The sequence below is a fragment of the Oryzias latipes genome, chromosome 17, assembly GCF_053564925.1.
Source record: "Oryzias latipes strain Hd-rR chromosome 17, Olatipes_Hd-rR_3.1".
Lineage (NCBI taxonomy): Eukaryota > Metazoa > Chordata > Actinopteri > Beloniformes > Adrianichthyidae > Oryzias > Oryzias latipes.
The window spans coordinates 23636260-23650249 of NC_136253.1; the positions used below are offsets into that span (position 1 = coordinate 23636260).

At 43.1% G+C, this 13990-nt stretch overlaps 1 protein-coding gene across 28 annotated transcripts in view; it reads left to right on the forward strand.

Moving 5' to 3' along the window:
• ctnnd2b (catenin (cadherin-associated protein), delta 2b) overlaps nt 1–13990 on the forward strand; it is a 199455-nt gene that overhangs the window by 85173 nt on the left and 100292 nt on the right. For 15 of the 28 annotated variants that reach the window (XM_078935532.1, XM_078935531.1, XM_078935540.1 and 12 more), the window contains exon 3: nt 11894–12006. In XM_078935532.1, coding sequence (XP_078791658.1) covers nt 11894–12006 — 113 coding nt within the window. Of the gene's footprint in view, nt 1–2996; nt 3243–3431; nt 3608–11893; nt 12007–13990 lie in introns of those variants that run through there. The other 13 variants (XM_078935542.1, XM_078935543.1, XM_078935541.1 and 10 more) reach the window with 3 other exon arrangements.

The following is a 13990-nucleotide window of genomic DNA, read 5'->3' on the forward strand; positions in this document are numbered from 1 at the left end:
TAGTCGATTACATATTATTTATGCGGAGCTGCTGTTTGCAGGTCTTATATGTGTGTGTGCAGATAAATTGTTGTCATCAAACCATCAGTTGGATGCAAGGCTGTGTACAGCCTTTTTTTTTGTAAAATGTTACATGTGTAATACAAGTTCTTTCTTACTGAGTTTTATGGTATTTTTTTTAATCACTTGGACACCTTGACCCTTCATTAATGGAGTTATGTGGGTTTTAATAAGCAGACACAATTTAAAAGGATTTATGCTAGAGTAACAAGCAAACATGTTTTCTATGCAACTGTAATTGTCACTTTAACGAGTTATAATAAATAAATAATGAGTTATTTAACATCAAGGAGTAGTTACATTTTTTTTCATTACATTAAGTTACATGTATAAGTTATTTCTGGCCCTTTGAGGACGGCCCCTATGCTGATACGGCCCTCGGAAAATGAGTTTGACACCCCTGTTCTAGCATGTAACCACCGTGTTTGTAAAAATGACAAGCACTGGCCGAGGAAAAGATCTACTCAAGGAACATTTGGGACTCCTTTGATCACCTTTTTGCAGAAATATCCTATATTAGTTTTATCCAAAGTTTGCTGGATGATGTAGATGTGAGAAATGACCTGTGGCTTCTATAAATGTTGGTCGATTTTTAATTTAATTCCATTTATCGTTAAACTTCTGATTGGAATTTTTATTTTTTATTTTATTAGTTCAAAATACATACAATTGGGGGGAAAAATGAAATCATATTTAAAAACAATGGGTGATTATTTTTTTGTTTTGAACAATGATATTGTCTCTTACAAGCTTATAAAACATGACCTTGTTATCCACTAATAGGGTAATGATTAAATATGTTAAATGTGAAGATGTAAACCACTTTATAAAGCGATGAACAAAGTTTAATGACTTTGGGGATTTTATTGGGGGGGGCTGATTTTCTCAAATTTGCCGCCATCTCAGCTGGCTATGACATCACTGTTTCTAGTCTTTACCAACTGTTCCCTTCCCTCTTGAGGGTTCCTCTGGTTCATAAAAACTCCATTATCTCATTGTCCCGTGCTGCTTCAGTGAGACGGACTCCAACAGTAAACATTAAAAGCAACAATTAAAGCTAAACATCTAAAATAAGACGGTAAACAAAAGGGGAAAACTGCAGCCGCTCAACCTTCGTTTGCATTCTGACTCGTAGCCTGTTGAGCTACGTTCACACCATTCTCTGCAGCGTGCATTCAAGCAGCCACTTTCAATGAAAAGCCTACATAAATGTAGGTGTCATGGGGTCACGCATAGCTACACGCATTTTTTAAACCGTTTGCGGCCATTGTGCATGCGTGGAAAGTAAAACCAGGTCAAACTTTGACCAATCAAGTACTTAGATTTGGTGGTGACGTATCTCTTCCCTTTAATTCAGGGAAGAGACAACTATTTAAAAGGTGATCATGGAGGAGAAAATAAAGGGTCAATAGCGTGCTTTTCAGAGTGAAGTATATGAAGTAGATGACTATATTTTACCTTTAGCACGGTAAGGAATGATTTATTTAATGAAATATGACTTATTTTCGCAGCTCATTTCAAACCCAATCTCTGAGGCACCGCCTTTCCCTCTTCGTGGGCGCCGCCCATTTCACGACGTTGACCTAGAGCTGGCCTCGGCAGCGTGTCTGCATCTCAGCCACGTATAAAAACACCATTCAAACTTTTGCATGGTTGGATGTGCATATTGTGCTTATAAACGGAAAGGTTTTTTGCCAATCGCCACTGGGAGCGGTGCTGGCAGTGCAGACTCTTCTGGGAGGGGCTGTTCCCCACATATATATGTCACAATATGAGGACCCACTCATTTTCATGGATTGGGAGGGGCTGGTATTCAGAGAGCAGCTTTTTAGAGATCAAAGATGGATCAAACTATTTTTCGTGAGGAATGAACGTTATAATACATTTGAAAGCTCAGAAAGGTGATTTTCCATGATATAGGCCCTTTAATAATTGCGGTTTGTGCTTGGCCGGAATTCTATGACACCAAGTCTTTTATTTATTGTAATAGAGCTGTGGAAGAAAACGCCTGAAGCAAGATATTTGCACCGCTTTGGCATTTTGCACCAAACCTCTTCCATAGTGTAAGTGGTAAACATGCACTAGTAAACGGTAGCAAAAGAAAAAGAAGAAGTGGCTTTAGCAGGCTAAATTGGCGCATTCCTTTAACACGCGTCTGTAGCTTCAGCAAAATGAAAACAAAACGAATAATAATCTTTGCTCACAGGTAGTCCAATGTGTCTAAACTTTTTAAGTTTTGAATTATTTTTGTCAATTTACAAACTGATTGTTAATGTTGTGCATATAAAGGGTGACTGTTTCATAGTTGCATTGTTCTAAAGTCATGTTGAGAATATGTTTGGATGTGTGTGTTTAAGAGTTTTGATTTTCTTCTTTTTTTTTTATAGCAGATTTGTCTGAACACGATTCTTTTTATTTATGCTCCTTACACTTCATCTCTCCTGTTTCAGGCCATAGAGTTTCACTGAAGCAGAACAATGTGTGTGTGAGCATGTGTGTGAGCATGTGTGTGTGTCGACACGTCTGTGTTTTGGGGATAAATGTGTGTACTTTCGCTCCATATCCATCTTCCTTTGCTCTCCCCTTCCCGTCTCTCTCTTTCAAACATCCCTCCTCGCTTTTAGTGATGGTGGGAGTGGAGCGAGAGGAGGAGGAGGAAGGAAGGGGATTGAGGAAGCTGAGAGGTAAGAAGGGGTGGGGGTAGGGGGGCAGATGGTGTGGTTGGAGAGAAAAAGAGAGCGAAGGAGAGCCATTGGCGAGCGGCGGGCCTTTTTGGCTAGATGGCCGGTGGGAGGGCCCATTGTGATGCAACGTTGCATAAATAATGCCACAGGGCTCCTAAATGCTCTGTTGCCATGGGGACCTTTGTGCCTCGGTGAACAGCGAGTGTATGTGTGTGTGCTTCATGGCCCCCGAGGAAGGAAAAAAGAGAAAGAGACACAGACATAGAGACAAAACAGGGAGTGGAGGGGAAAGCTGAGTTGCAGTCAGCTCAAGTGACACTTGTGGTCTCTCTGTCTCTCAGTGTCCTTCTGTGTCTTTCTTCTTGCATCTCCATTACTGGCTGTGTCTTGACCTAGGACGGATGAGTGCTTGGAAAGCAGAGCTTGTGCTTTCTCATCAGAAAAAATGCAGGACATCCTTTGAATCTTTTCTCTTTGTGAAGCATGGTCCATGTGAAGGTACGTGTCACCACTTTTCTACTTTGCCGACATTTGGAGTCCTTCCCTTCGCCTTCACTCCAGGAGCCCCATCTGAATTCCATCATTCTCCCCTCTGCAGCAACAGGTGTCTGCCCGTTAGCCATGAATCGGAGGGGGGGAAGCTCAGAGGGGAAGAGAGAGAGGGGGGGGGGGGGGGGGGTAAAAAGAGGGGGGCTTTTGTTTTCCTGCATTGGAAAAGAAAAAAAAGAAAAACTTGCATTTGAATTCTCACGGCTCGGCATCAAGCTAGTTAGTCAGTATTTGCTCACAGCTAAACAAGCGCGCAGACAAACAAACAAACCCAATGCTGCTGCCTTCATCTCCTGCAGAGAAGCTGCCTTGAAGTAGGTTTCGTCTTTCTTGGTCTTTACACCAACTGATTGGGGAGTTTAGATAGATTCGTCTGTTTAAAAAGTCGACTGTCTCGCGGGAGAGCGTGCATGCAGCCGCTTTTTAGATGTAGATTTAAAATTAAAAAACAACTTTATTGTGCAGTACGTTGGTAAAATAATAAAGAACTTTGACAGGACTCGTCCATAAAAGTTTATTTTAGATGCTACGTGCAACTTTTCCTCTGAAATTCAAACTTACTTAATTTTGTTTATTAACCCCCTTGATCCCCATTGATGCAAATATGCATCAAACCAATCCGGCTCCAAAATTACTTTAATTTAGAATCTAGATGAAACCAAAAACATTTGTTATTTTTTTTTCTTCTCAAAGCTGGAAATAAATTCAGGCACCAAAGGTTTAAATCCACTCAACTTTACCTAAACTTAAGTACACAATGCCCTCGGCAACATGCGATCAAGTGAACCTTTTTCAAAATGAAAAGTCTATGTAAACGGCCATAAATGCACGTTTCAGGCTTCTGAGTTCAAAACCTTTGCGGTAGTGCGTATCTACACAAGTTTCTATGACAGCATGCCCATTAAACGGCCAATCAGGGACTCTGATTTGGTAGCAACATATGGATGGTGACCCTTTCATAGAAGTGCAAACCATTGGAATATTGATCAGGGAGGAGAAATTAATAATTGCGATTGCATTTTCAGTGATTGTCTATGTTAATTCCAACAAACTCGCTTGTGTTTTAGCGCATCTGAACTGCATGTTGGAAACATTTTTTGTGTTTTACTCAGCATCAAGGACACTTTGGAGTTTTTTCAAAGTTAATAACTGAAGACTTTTCTAAAACTTTGTGATTGTCGATGCTGATTAACAGCAGAGTTGTGCCCACACACATGCTCACTGCGGACGTACAAACACATTCATGCATTTCTAATTATCGATGTGTGTGCGTGTTTTCACAGCTCTGAGAGTCCTTGCGTGCTTGCCAGTTAAGGGTTTTGAGGTCAAAATGGTGCAAAATTCCGATGAAATTTGCTAATTAATTTAGAAGTTATTACATTAATAAGTCATTATAATCGCATAGTGTTATATTAGCAGGAGGCCTTAGGGAGTAGCAGCAATGAAACTTTCACAGACCAGTGAAAATCCCAAAATGCTTCATTTATTTGCTGGATTATAAACTGATTTGTTTATTGCAAAAACATGGTTTTGAGAATTGTATTTTAAAAATTCTGCTTTTCTATTACATGTGTGAACTATGAGAGTTTAAAAAAGCCTGATGCAGTTTCTCTGGCATGTCAAAAAGTTAAATAAATCCTTTTAGTTTGCCCCCCCCACCACCCCCACCACCACCACAAATGTGCTTATGGTGAAAAATGGAGGGGAAAAAAACCTGTGGTTGCATTGATCACAGAAGCATAAGAGTTTTCCTAGACAGAAGGGTTAAAGGTCATGTGCCTTTAGCTGTGTTTTCTAGGCTAAGCACACTCAGATGTTTAAGAAACACTAGAAGAAGCCCCTCCCTTGTTGTCCAGAGTGAAAATCATACGGTAAATGCGTGTTCTAGAACATGCGTCACAAGCCGAGTGTGAGGGTACCATTAGGCTGCCAACATCATTGTGTAAATTTGTGTGTGCATGGGTGAATGGGACTATGACTGCATACACCACGCTTTGGGCATTCATAAATGGTGGTAAAGTGCTATATAAGTATACGCCATTTGCTATTTAATTTATTTCTATTTGGTTTGGCTCATGCAAATGCAAATAAACATGTTTTATTCACGTCTTTATGACCGGCTGAATCTTCAGATCTCGTTTATTAAATGCGCTTAAGTCTTCGGTCTTTTCTGAAGCAGATTATAAATGTCATAGTTTTAAATCATTGTGTATAGTTGTGAGTTTTTTGGCATGGAATGAAAACACAATAAATTATGTTTAATCAGCCTTAATGATCATCAGTATCATGTGAAAATACTATAATCACTTGTTGGTTTGGTTTTGTGCTTCAGCTAATTAGTGGTTATACATCAAACACAATAATTAAGCATAACAAACAAAAGTTTTTTTCTGCTGTAGTCCAAGTGGGACAGGATTTGTTTTAAGTAGAACAAAAAGCAATTCAAAAGAACCATGAACAGGTTATGTTTATATGTATATATATATATTTATATATATATTTTTAGATATTTATATTTATGTATTGGTTGCAGGACTGGCATGCAGGAATACAGGGTTTGATATTCCCGGGGGGAATGAGCAATCAATTGTAATTGAATTGTAATTGTAACATGAGAGACAATGAACCACATATATTGTTTGGCTCAGACGTCGCCTGGCCAAACAAGGTCTGCGGACCACAGGGGACAAGAGCATCCTGATGGAAAGTGGGCTACTGCAACAAGACCGAAACAAGTTAGCATGCTACTACTCAAGCAATCCCACCTAGAGGGGTTACATGCAGAGAATGTGGAATGAATGCTTCGAAACCCACAATCCAGGCTAACTCCCAAACAAGTGGTAATGTTCTAATATCCAGCAGGTCATAGAGAAGGCTATACCACACTCCCACCCTTAGCTTGGGTACACAGCCCCAACAACCACAGATATGCTGAGAGAGGCAGCAACTGACCTGAAAGACAGGTTCATGTCTAGAATGGACACTAGGCAACCCCGACACCAGCTACAATGGTTAAGTGATGTACCGCCTGAAAGTTTCCTGGAAGCTGTGATTGAACCATTGAGTGCAATTCCTACCACAACAATCATAGAAAACAATGAACTGGTTTACACCTCAGCAACAGTGATCCTTGAGATGTTTGGCTATAAGAGCAACTACAGAAAACAATACCCACCATGGAAACAACGGTTAGATGCTAAAATCAAGGCAACTCAGGGGGATGTGAGTAAGCTGACAGAGGCTCAAAGAGGTACAATGAAGTAAGCAAGTACCTAAGAGATACAGTGAGATGCCCATACCTGAAGCACTGGAAACTGCCAAACAAAGGCTCCTCCTGGCGATGGAGAGCAGAGGATGCAGTGCTGGAGGACAGATCCTCATGGGAGGACAAACCCCTGCATGGGATGTACCACCGGACCATAACTGTAGTGGCTGATATCAAGAAGTCCTACCAATGGCTAGAGAGGGCTGGCCTACAGGACAGTACTGAAGCGCTCATCCTGGCAGCTCAGGAACAAGCCCTGAGCACCAGAGCCATAGAAGCTCAGATCTACCACACCAGACAAGACCCAAGGTGTAGACTGTGTAAAGAGGCACCTGAAACAATCCAGCACATAAGTGCAGAGTGTAAGATGCTGGCAGGGAAAGCATACATGGAGCACAATCAAGTGGCTGGAATAATATACAGGAACATGTGTGCAGAATATGGACTGGAAACCCCAAGGTCAAAATGGGAAACTCCTCCGAAGGTGGTAGAGAATGAGAGGGCAAAGATCCTGTGGGACTTCCAGACTGATAGGATGGTAATGGCCAACCAACCAGACATTGTAGTGGTGGACAAAGAACAGAAGAAAGCTGTTGTGGTGGATGTGGCAGTGCCAAGCGATGGGAACATCAGGTAGATGGAACATGAGAAACTGGAGAAATACCAGGGACTCAGATAAGAACTGGAGAAAGCATGGGAAGTAAAGGTGACAGTGGTGCCTGTGGTAATTGGAGCACTTGGGGCAGTAACTCCCAAGCTGGAGGAGTGGATAGAACAGATCCCTGGAAAGACCTCAGACCTCTCAGTCCAGAAAACCGCAGTGCTAAGAACAGCTAAGATACTGCGCAGGACCCTCAAGCTCCCAGGCCTCTGGTAAAGGACCCGAGCTTGTGTGAGAAACCTCCTGCGGAGGGTATGAGGGGCGTTTATACAGTATATATATTTATATATATATATATATATAAGTACATAATTTCTTCCAAAATTAGGTTGTAAATGTATGCCTCAATAAGTTGTAGATTTACAGGAACGAATTGTGCTTTTTTGATGATAAAATGTACAGTTAGCTTTTAAAATGTTTCAATAGACAATCAAACATTAATTGTTTAATTTATGTTGCAAACAATTCAAAGAAATCAAGCAGACGTCACACTACTGAAGAATCTCGCTAAATTTAACAGTCCATGTACTTTTAAAAAAATCATTGCTATTTCCTTATAAAATTCTGTCTTTTAAAGCACACATTTACAAATGTATTCTTATAAATTTGGGATTTTTTTTCATAATTTTACAAATTTATTCGCCTATGTTATCTATTTGTTGTTTTTATTGTGGCCCTAAATCATACAGACTTATTATAAAAAGCACATATAAAGTGAGTCAGACAGGTTTTTCAACTCAATTGATGAATTTAGATGAATATGAGAGATCACAACATGATAAGAACTTCCTGTCATTTTTTTTTTTTTTTTAACTTGTCCTGCCCAACAGCTAGGCAAACAGATGAGAGCTGAGGGCCTCTTGTGTTGGACATATTTTATTTTAACAAGAGGGGTTATTCATCTTCAGACAAACCAAAGGTATGTCTGAATAAACCCCTTTTGTAATTGAGGCCAAACTTTATTAATTTCAATCATGTTTGAAAATCTTTGGTGTTGGACCGGACGGAAAAGGAAAGAGGGGAAGAAGAGAGAGGGACGTTAGAGAGAGGGGGGGGGTAGGAGGGTGATAATAGGAGGGGAAGGGGGGTAAGACCATGAAGCAGCATAGAGCAGACAGGTTTACTGGTTGTTTATCGTTACGGTACGGTTCAAATGTAGTACAAAAAGGGCGGGGCCTGTTCACACACACTCAAATATTATCAACACACCTGCTAGCCGCAAAAATGTCCACATGTCAACATGCACACAAAACAGATAGTGTTCACGAACGCATACCTATGCCTTTAAACCAACTAGTGTGAAATCTTTCATTCATTCAATCATGCAAACTATTAGTGCAAAGGTGAGCTAACACCTGTGCTCAGGTGAGTGTTTATGTTCTTCTAAAATGGATGGTGGAATGTGAAAAGAAGGAGGAGGAGCGCCCAGCGCCCCCACACCCATACCCCCGCCGCAGCAGCAGCGGCAGCCGGAATTCCCCCAACGCCACACGGGAACAGGCAGGGAACAACCGCCCCCCGGGCGACCAAGACCGCCACCCAGGCCAGGGCCAGCAGGACCGCCGCGAGGCCCCCAGAGCCAGAGAGCAGGGAGGCGCAGAGGGAAAGAGAGCGCCGCCCCAGCCCAGCCAGGAAAGCAGCCCCCCGCCGCGCCGGAAGAGCCCAACGCAGGGCCCCACCGGAGAGGGACGCCCACAGCCCCAGACGAGCACCCCACCACCACCCAGGAGTTCCGGGCATCCCCCCGCCCCGACCCCAGGTACGAGCCAGGACCCCCCAAGGGAGACCCGCTCCGCACTCCAGGCAGCCACCCACCCGGCCCACGGTTGGTCCAGGTAGGAGCAAGGCAGGGGCCCGCCGCCCCCGCCCAGGAGGGGGGAACCCCGGGGAAAAATGGGCGGCCCACAAGGGATGTTATAAATATGGCCCGACCAGGCTCGGCCATGTTGGAAGTTTGGCGGGGCCCAGCGCCCAGGGGCAAGGACCAGGACCCACCCCCCAGGGACACGAACACCCCCGGCTCAGGTGTAATATGAACCCCCCCACCGTGCGGAGAGAGCACCGCCGGGCCCAGGGAGCCGGCACCCAAGGGACACGGCCGCCATCGCCAAGGGGCCCGCACCCCCCACCAGGGAAGGGGTAATGTGTGTGCGTGTATGGGTGTTTGAGAGGGTGTTTGTGTGCATGTGTGTGTGTTTATGTTTGAATGTATATATTGAAGGGGGAGGGGTGTGTGTACTAAGGGGGGTGCAGTTAAAATTGGCGAGTAGGGCACTAAGGGGACATCTCCTGATTACTCACAGTGATGTCCCCTCACCCTCCACACCAAGGGGCCCTAAATGTCTAAGGTGCGGTTAAAATTGGCGGGTAGGGTGCCAGGAGGACATCTGCTGCTTGCTTGCAGTGATGTCCAAGCACCCCCCCTACCAAGGACCCTACATGTCTAAGGTGCAAATAAAACCGAAAGAGGGGGGGCCCACTCCATACGGCAATCATAGGAGGGGGGCCACTCCCAAGTAGCCCCCCCCAAGGCGCATCGCAGGCTAGACCCCCCACCCCCTCACCCTAATATGAGGTTATATAAGGAAGGGGGTAAGTTGGGGACAGCTGGTAGACTGTCCCCCGGTGGTCAAACAGCCGTCCCCCAGCCCACCCCCAGCAAAGGGGCCAGGGCCACCCAGCCCAGGGGCCCACCCCCGGAGGCGCCGACACCCCAGGCCCTTGCACCACCCACCACACACAGAGAGAGAGGAGCCAGAAAGCGTCACCCCCCCCCCGGAGCAAGCCCAGGCCCCCACCCCCAGACGCCGGCCCTAGAAGAGCTCTGGTCAGGCCTCGACGGGACCGAGGAGGCTTCCTGTCATTTTTTCTGTTGAATTGAACCTGTGTGTTCATAGTTGTCATGTCAACAGTGCTGCAGCACACGCTGTGCGTTCTGTTCAAGGTTCTTTTTGAGTGACTAACCTCGAAACAGTCGACACATTAGCAGCTACATCAGCTAAACCTTTCTGAGGTTTAGGAGGAAGAAGAATGCTGTGTCCGAATTACCTTCCCACTCAATAAAAATCGATATAGTGTGGGACTATCAAGTACCCTGGATTTGAAAAGTAATTCTGACACAATGCTCAAATTCTTTTTTTTTTAAACAGCAAACATGACTTCTCCAATTTCCCAAAGTAAAAACCTAATAAATTTGAATATTTTTCAAAGACTATAAATGAATCCACTGTGTTCTAAAAATGTAAATGGTTTAGAAAAGAAAAATTAAAACATCTGTTTCCAGGATTAAAAAAAATTGTTGAAGGACAATGCATTGTGGTCTATATCGGCAAATTTAGGGAGCATAGATGGACACTGGTTTTTCGCAGAGACTCCTGGGAAATTTCCTGGACTCTCAGTTTTGGAATTGTACATTTGGACAGCGGAATGCTCTATGTAGTGCAATAAGTATTGAGTAGTGAACAAATTTTAACACATCCCCAAACTGCTGGCAAAGTGTAGCGCTCAGTTTAGTGGGAATACGCATGTGCAGTGACGTATGTATCAGAAGATATTCAGTTGGCTGTCTGCATGTCAATCAAGGGACATCCTATGAAGGTAATAATATTCCAAAATGGACGAGCTTGTAGATTTGATGTGAGAACTTGTATGACTTTGCGCAACAAAAATCTGCATCTGTGTTAAAATCGTGTGCTGTAAAGTAAACTAGTGTACACAAAAGATAAATGTCAAGTCAAAGAAGATGATAGTTTCACTTAAATGAGATTGAAACGTGGACACAAAACAATTTCTACAAGTGTGTAGATTTATGTTTCGACAAATAATATCCCATCCGACAAATTACTGTTTGCATGTGTTCATTTAGAGTTACAACCTCAAATCAGCGGATACAACTACGCAAATCTGCTGCTACAAATTATAGCACACCACAACTGCGCTCGGACGTTTGACATATTCCTTGCGAGATATTTGTGTCAAAATTGATCCTTGTCCGATGTCCGACACTGGAACGGGGGGGGGGGGGGGGGGGGGTCTTCAGTGCATAAATCTAATTTGTGTGAAACTATCTTCTTCTTTGACTTGACATTTATTTTACGTGTACACTCGTTTTTTTTTTATCACAAGATTTTTACACACAGATGCAGATTTTTAGTTCTCACATTCTATTTTACAAGTTCTCACTTAAGATCTACAAGCTTGTTCCTTTTGACACATTTTTACCTTCATACCATCCTTGGCTAACAGCATTTTTTATTTATTTTTTCTTTGCCATCAACTTGTTGGACATCACCTAAACCTTCATGCATTGCCATTAAAGTTTTAAATTGTCATTAAAGAGACTTCATTTGCACACAGATCTGCACATTTCAAACACAAAAGAGGATCATCAAGTTTGCCTAATATACATTTTTATAAATGAAATACAGGTAGTAAACTTGCTGTCTCCTAGACACTATTCTAACTAAAAATAGCTCTTTAGAAGGTTTTTCTGGCACTCTGAAACCACGTCCCCTCTGTTTGGCCTGTTCTCCCACTACAGATTGCAAAGTCTACATCCCATCAGTTCTAACCATGTCGGTGCCGGCAAAGCCAAATTGATGTTCACGACGACTGTAAATGTGACAGTAAATAAATTGACACATGTTGTGACACATTCTCTCCCTCTCTCTGCAGGAGCTGCAGTTTGAACGTCTGACCAGGGAGCTGGAAGCTGAACGACAGATTGTTGCCAGTCAGCTGGAGAGATGCAAGCTTGGCTCTGAGACTGGAAGCATGACCAGCATCAGGTGTGTGTGTGTGTGTGTTATTTCAACACCTGTCAGATCCTTTTTTTGTACATTTTTCCCGTGCTTGTCAGCTGCGGTCTTGCAGGTGACTGGCTTTACAACAGGTCGCATTAGAGTCAGGCTCCTTGATGTGCGCTAAAAAATCGCAGTTCAAAAACGGGCTTGTTTTGCTCTTGAACTCGGCAGGCAGGGTTCCAGCAGTCATGTGGTGCATCAGATTCCCTTCAGTCCTTTGCTGCTGTTTGCTCTTGTTTCTACCTAGTCTGTTGTGGTGGAGTTGTAGCCATTATTGATTCTTAGCTAAACAAAAACCAAACGTATCAAGGTTTTCTCACATGATGCTGCATTTCGGGAACCAGGATAGCATTACCCTCACCAGGTTTTTGTTTAGCGCTGGCTAACATTTAGTGAAAGGTGGTACACTCTGACTGATAAGTAAAAAAAGAGGTACGGAAGGCTGTTTGTAGGGGTATCAGGCTCCAAATGTATTTTTGCACACAATTTGTAGCTTTCATATAAAAGAAGTTCAGTAAAATCTGTTTAAATGTGAGCAGAATTGAAAAAAAAAATGCTGTCTCTGGAGTAGCCCAAGAATAAAAGTGGACAAAAATGAGTTCAGCTGCTTATTTGGAAGGGGTATTTACATGCTCTCACGCTAGCTTAAAGGATCTATCCAACCTTACGGTTTAGAGCCAGATGCCAAATGCTTGAATTAGAATGGGGTGGAGCAAGAAGCTTGTGGCCCGCCCAGCGTATTTTCTACACCACAAACACAATCTTTTTTAAACAGCATATTTCCGTCTGAAAAAAGAAATGCTCGGAAATGAAGTTTTAAGCCTAATTTTCTCAATATATGCCCTCCATCATGGGAAAAATGCTGCAAGAACATGTTGAAAACAACAAGAAACACATTTTTCATTGGAGTGGGTTTTTAAACTGTAGACTTTTAGATGCAATTGTAAATTTAGGCTCCATGAGGGTGTAGTGCTCACCAACCTTGCCATGAAAAGGCTGTGTTTCAAATCCCGACCTTTCTGTGTGGAGTTTGCATATTCTCCTCTTACATGTGTGGGTTTTCTCTGCCTACCACAGTCCATGCTTCATGGGTCAGGTAGTGACTCTACATTGTCCTTAGGTTTGTATATATTCTCTGTCCAGTCAAAGGCCTGTGACGATAGGCTCCAGCAACCCTATGACCCCCAAAAGAGATTAAGCAGGTTTAGAAAATGGTTAGATGGATGTTTTAGGTTCTATGATGCAAACACATCCCCATCTTGGTCATTTTAGTCTTTTTTTCCAGTTAAAGTAGTTCTATTATGTCAAAAGCAGCAGTCAAAAGAGCGTGTTGGGTGTTTAGAGACGTCTGATTTGTTGTACCAAGTAGAAGAAAACTTCATCTGTCATTATGAACTTCTGATTAGGTTTGGTCCTGAGCTTCATCTCAGCTGTTTGCCCAAAGACCACAATCTCCACATTCCACACCAGCCCAAATGTGAAAGCAGCACTCCTGACACTGTGCTGGTAATGTACTTAGCCGGTCCCTCAGGACATTGTAACGCGATTAAAGACCCAGTCACATTCTCTGTTTCACCCCCTCCACTAGTAACTCACATAAACAGATGCGCACAATCCATCATCTTTTCTCTTCTTTGATTCTGTTAAGCGAGCGGGGATTCTGTCTGTCTCAAACTAATTACTCATCTGCTTCTTTTCTAATTGTCATTTCAATTTGAGGGGTGGACCAACAAAGAGCAGGAAGACGGGCTAAAACGGATTCATTCAGCAGTCTAATTAACTGCTGCATGCATTTAGCTCTTCAGTGCTGCCACAGGGCCGCATTAAAGAGGGGGGGGGGATTTAAAATGGCAGCAAAACAGTATGGAAGGCGATGGGTTCCAAAAAAGCACTTCTTCCACATCATCAACCAGCTGCCCATGGACTGAGTTAAAGTGGCTAACTTGATTAGACCTGATTATTATATAGT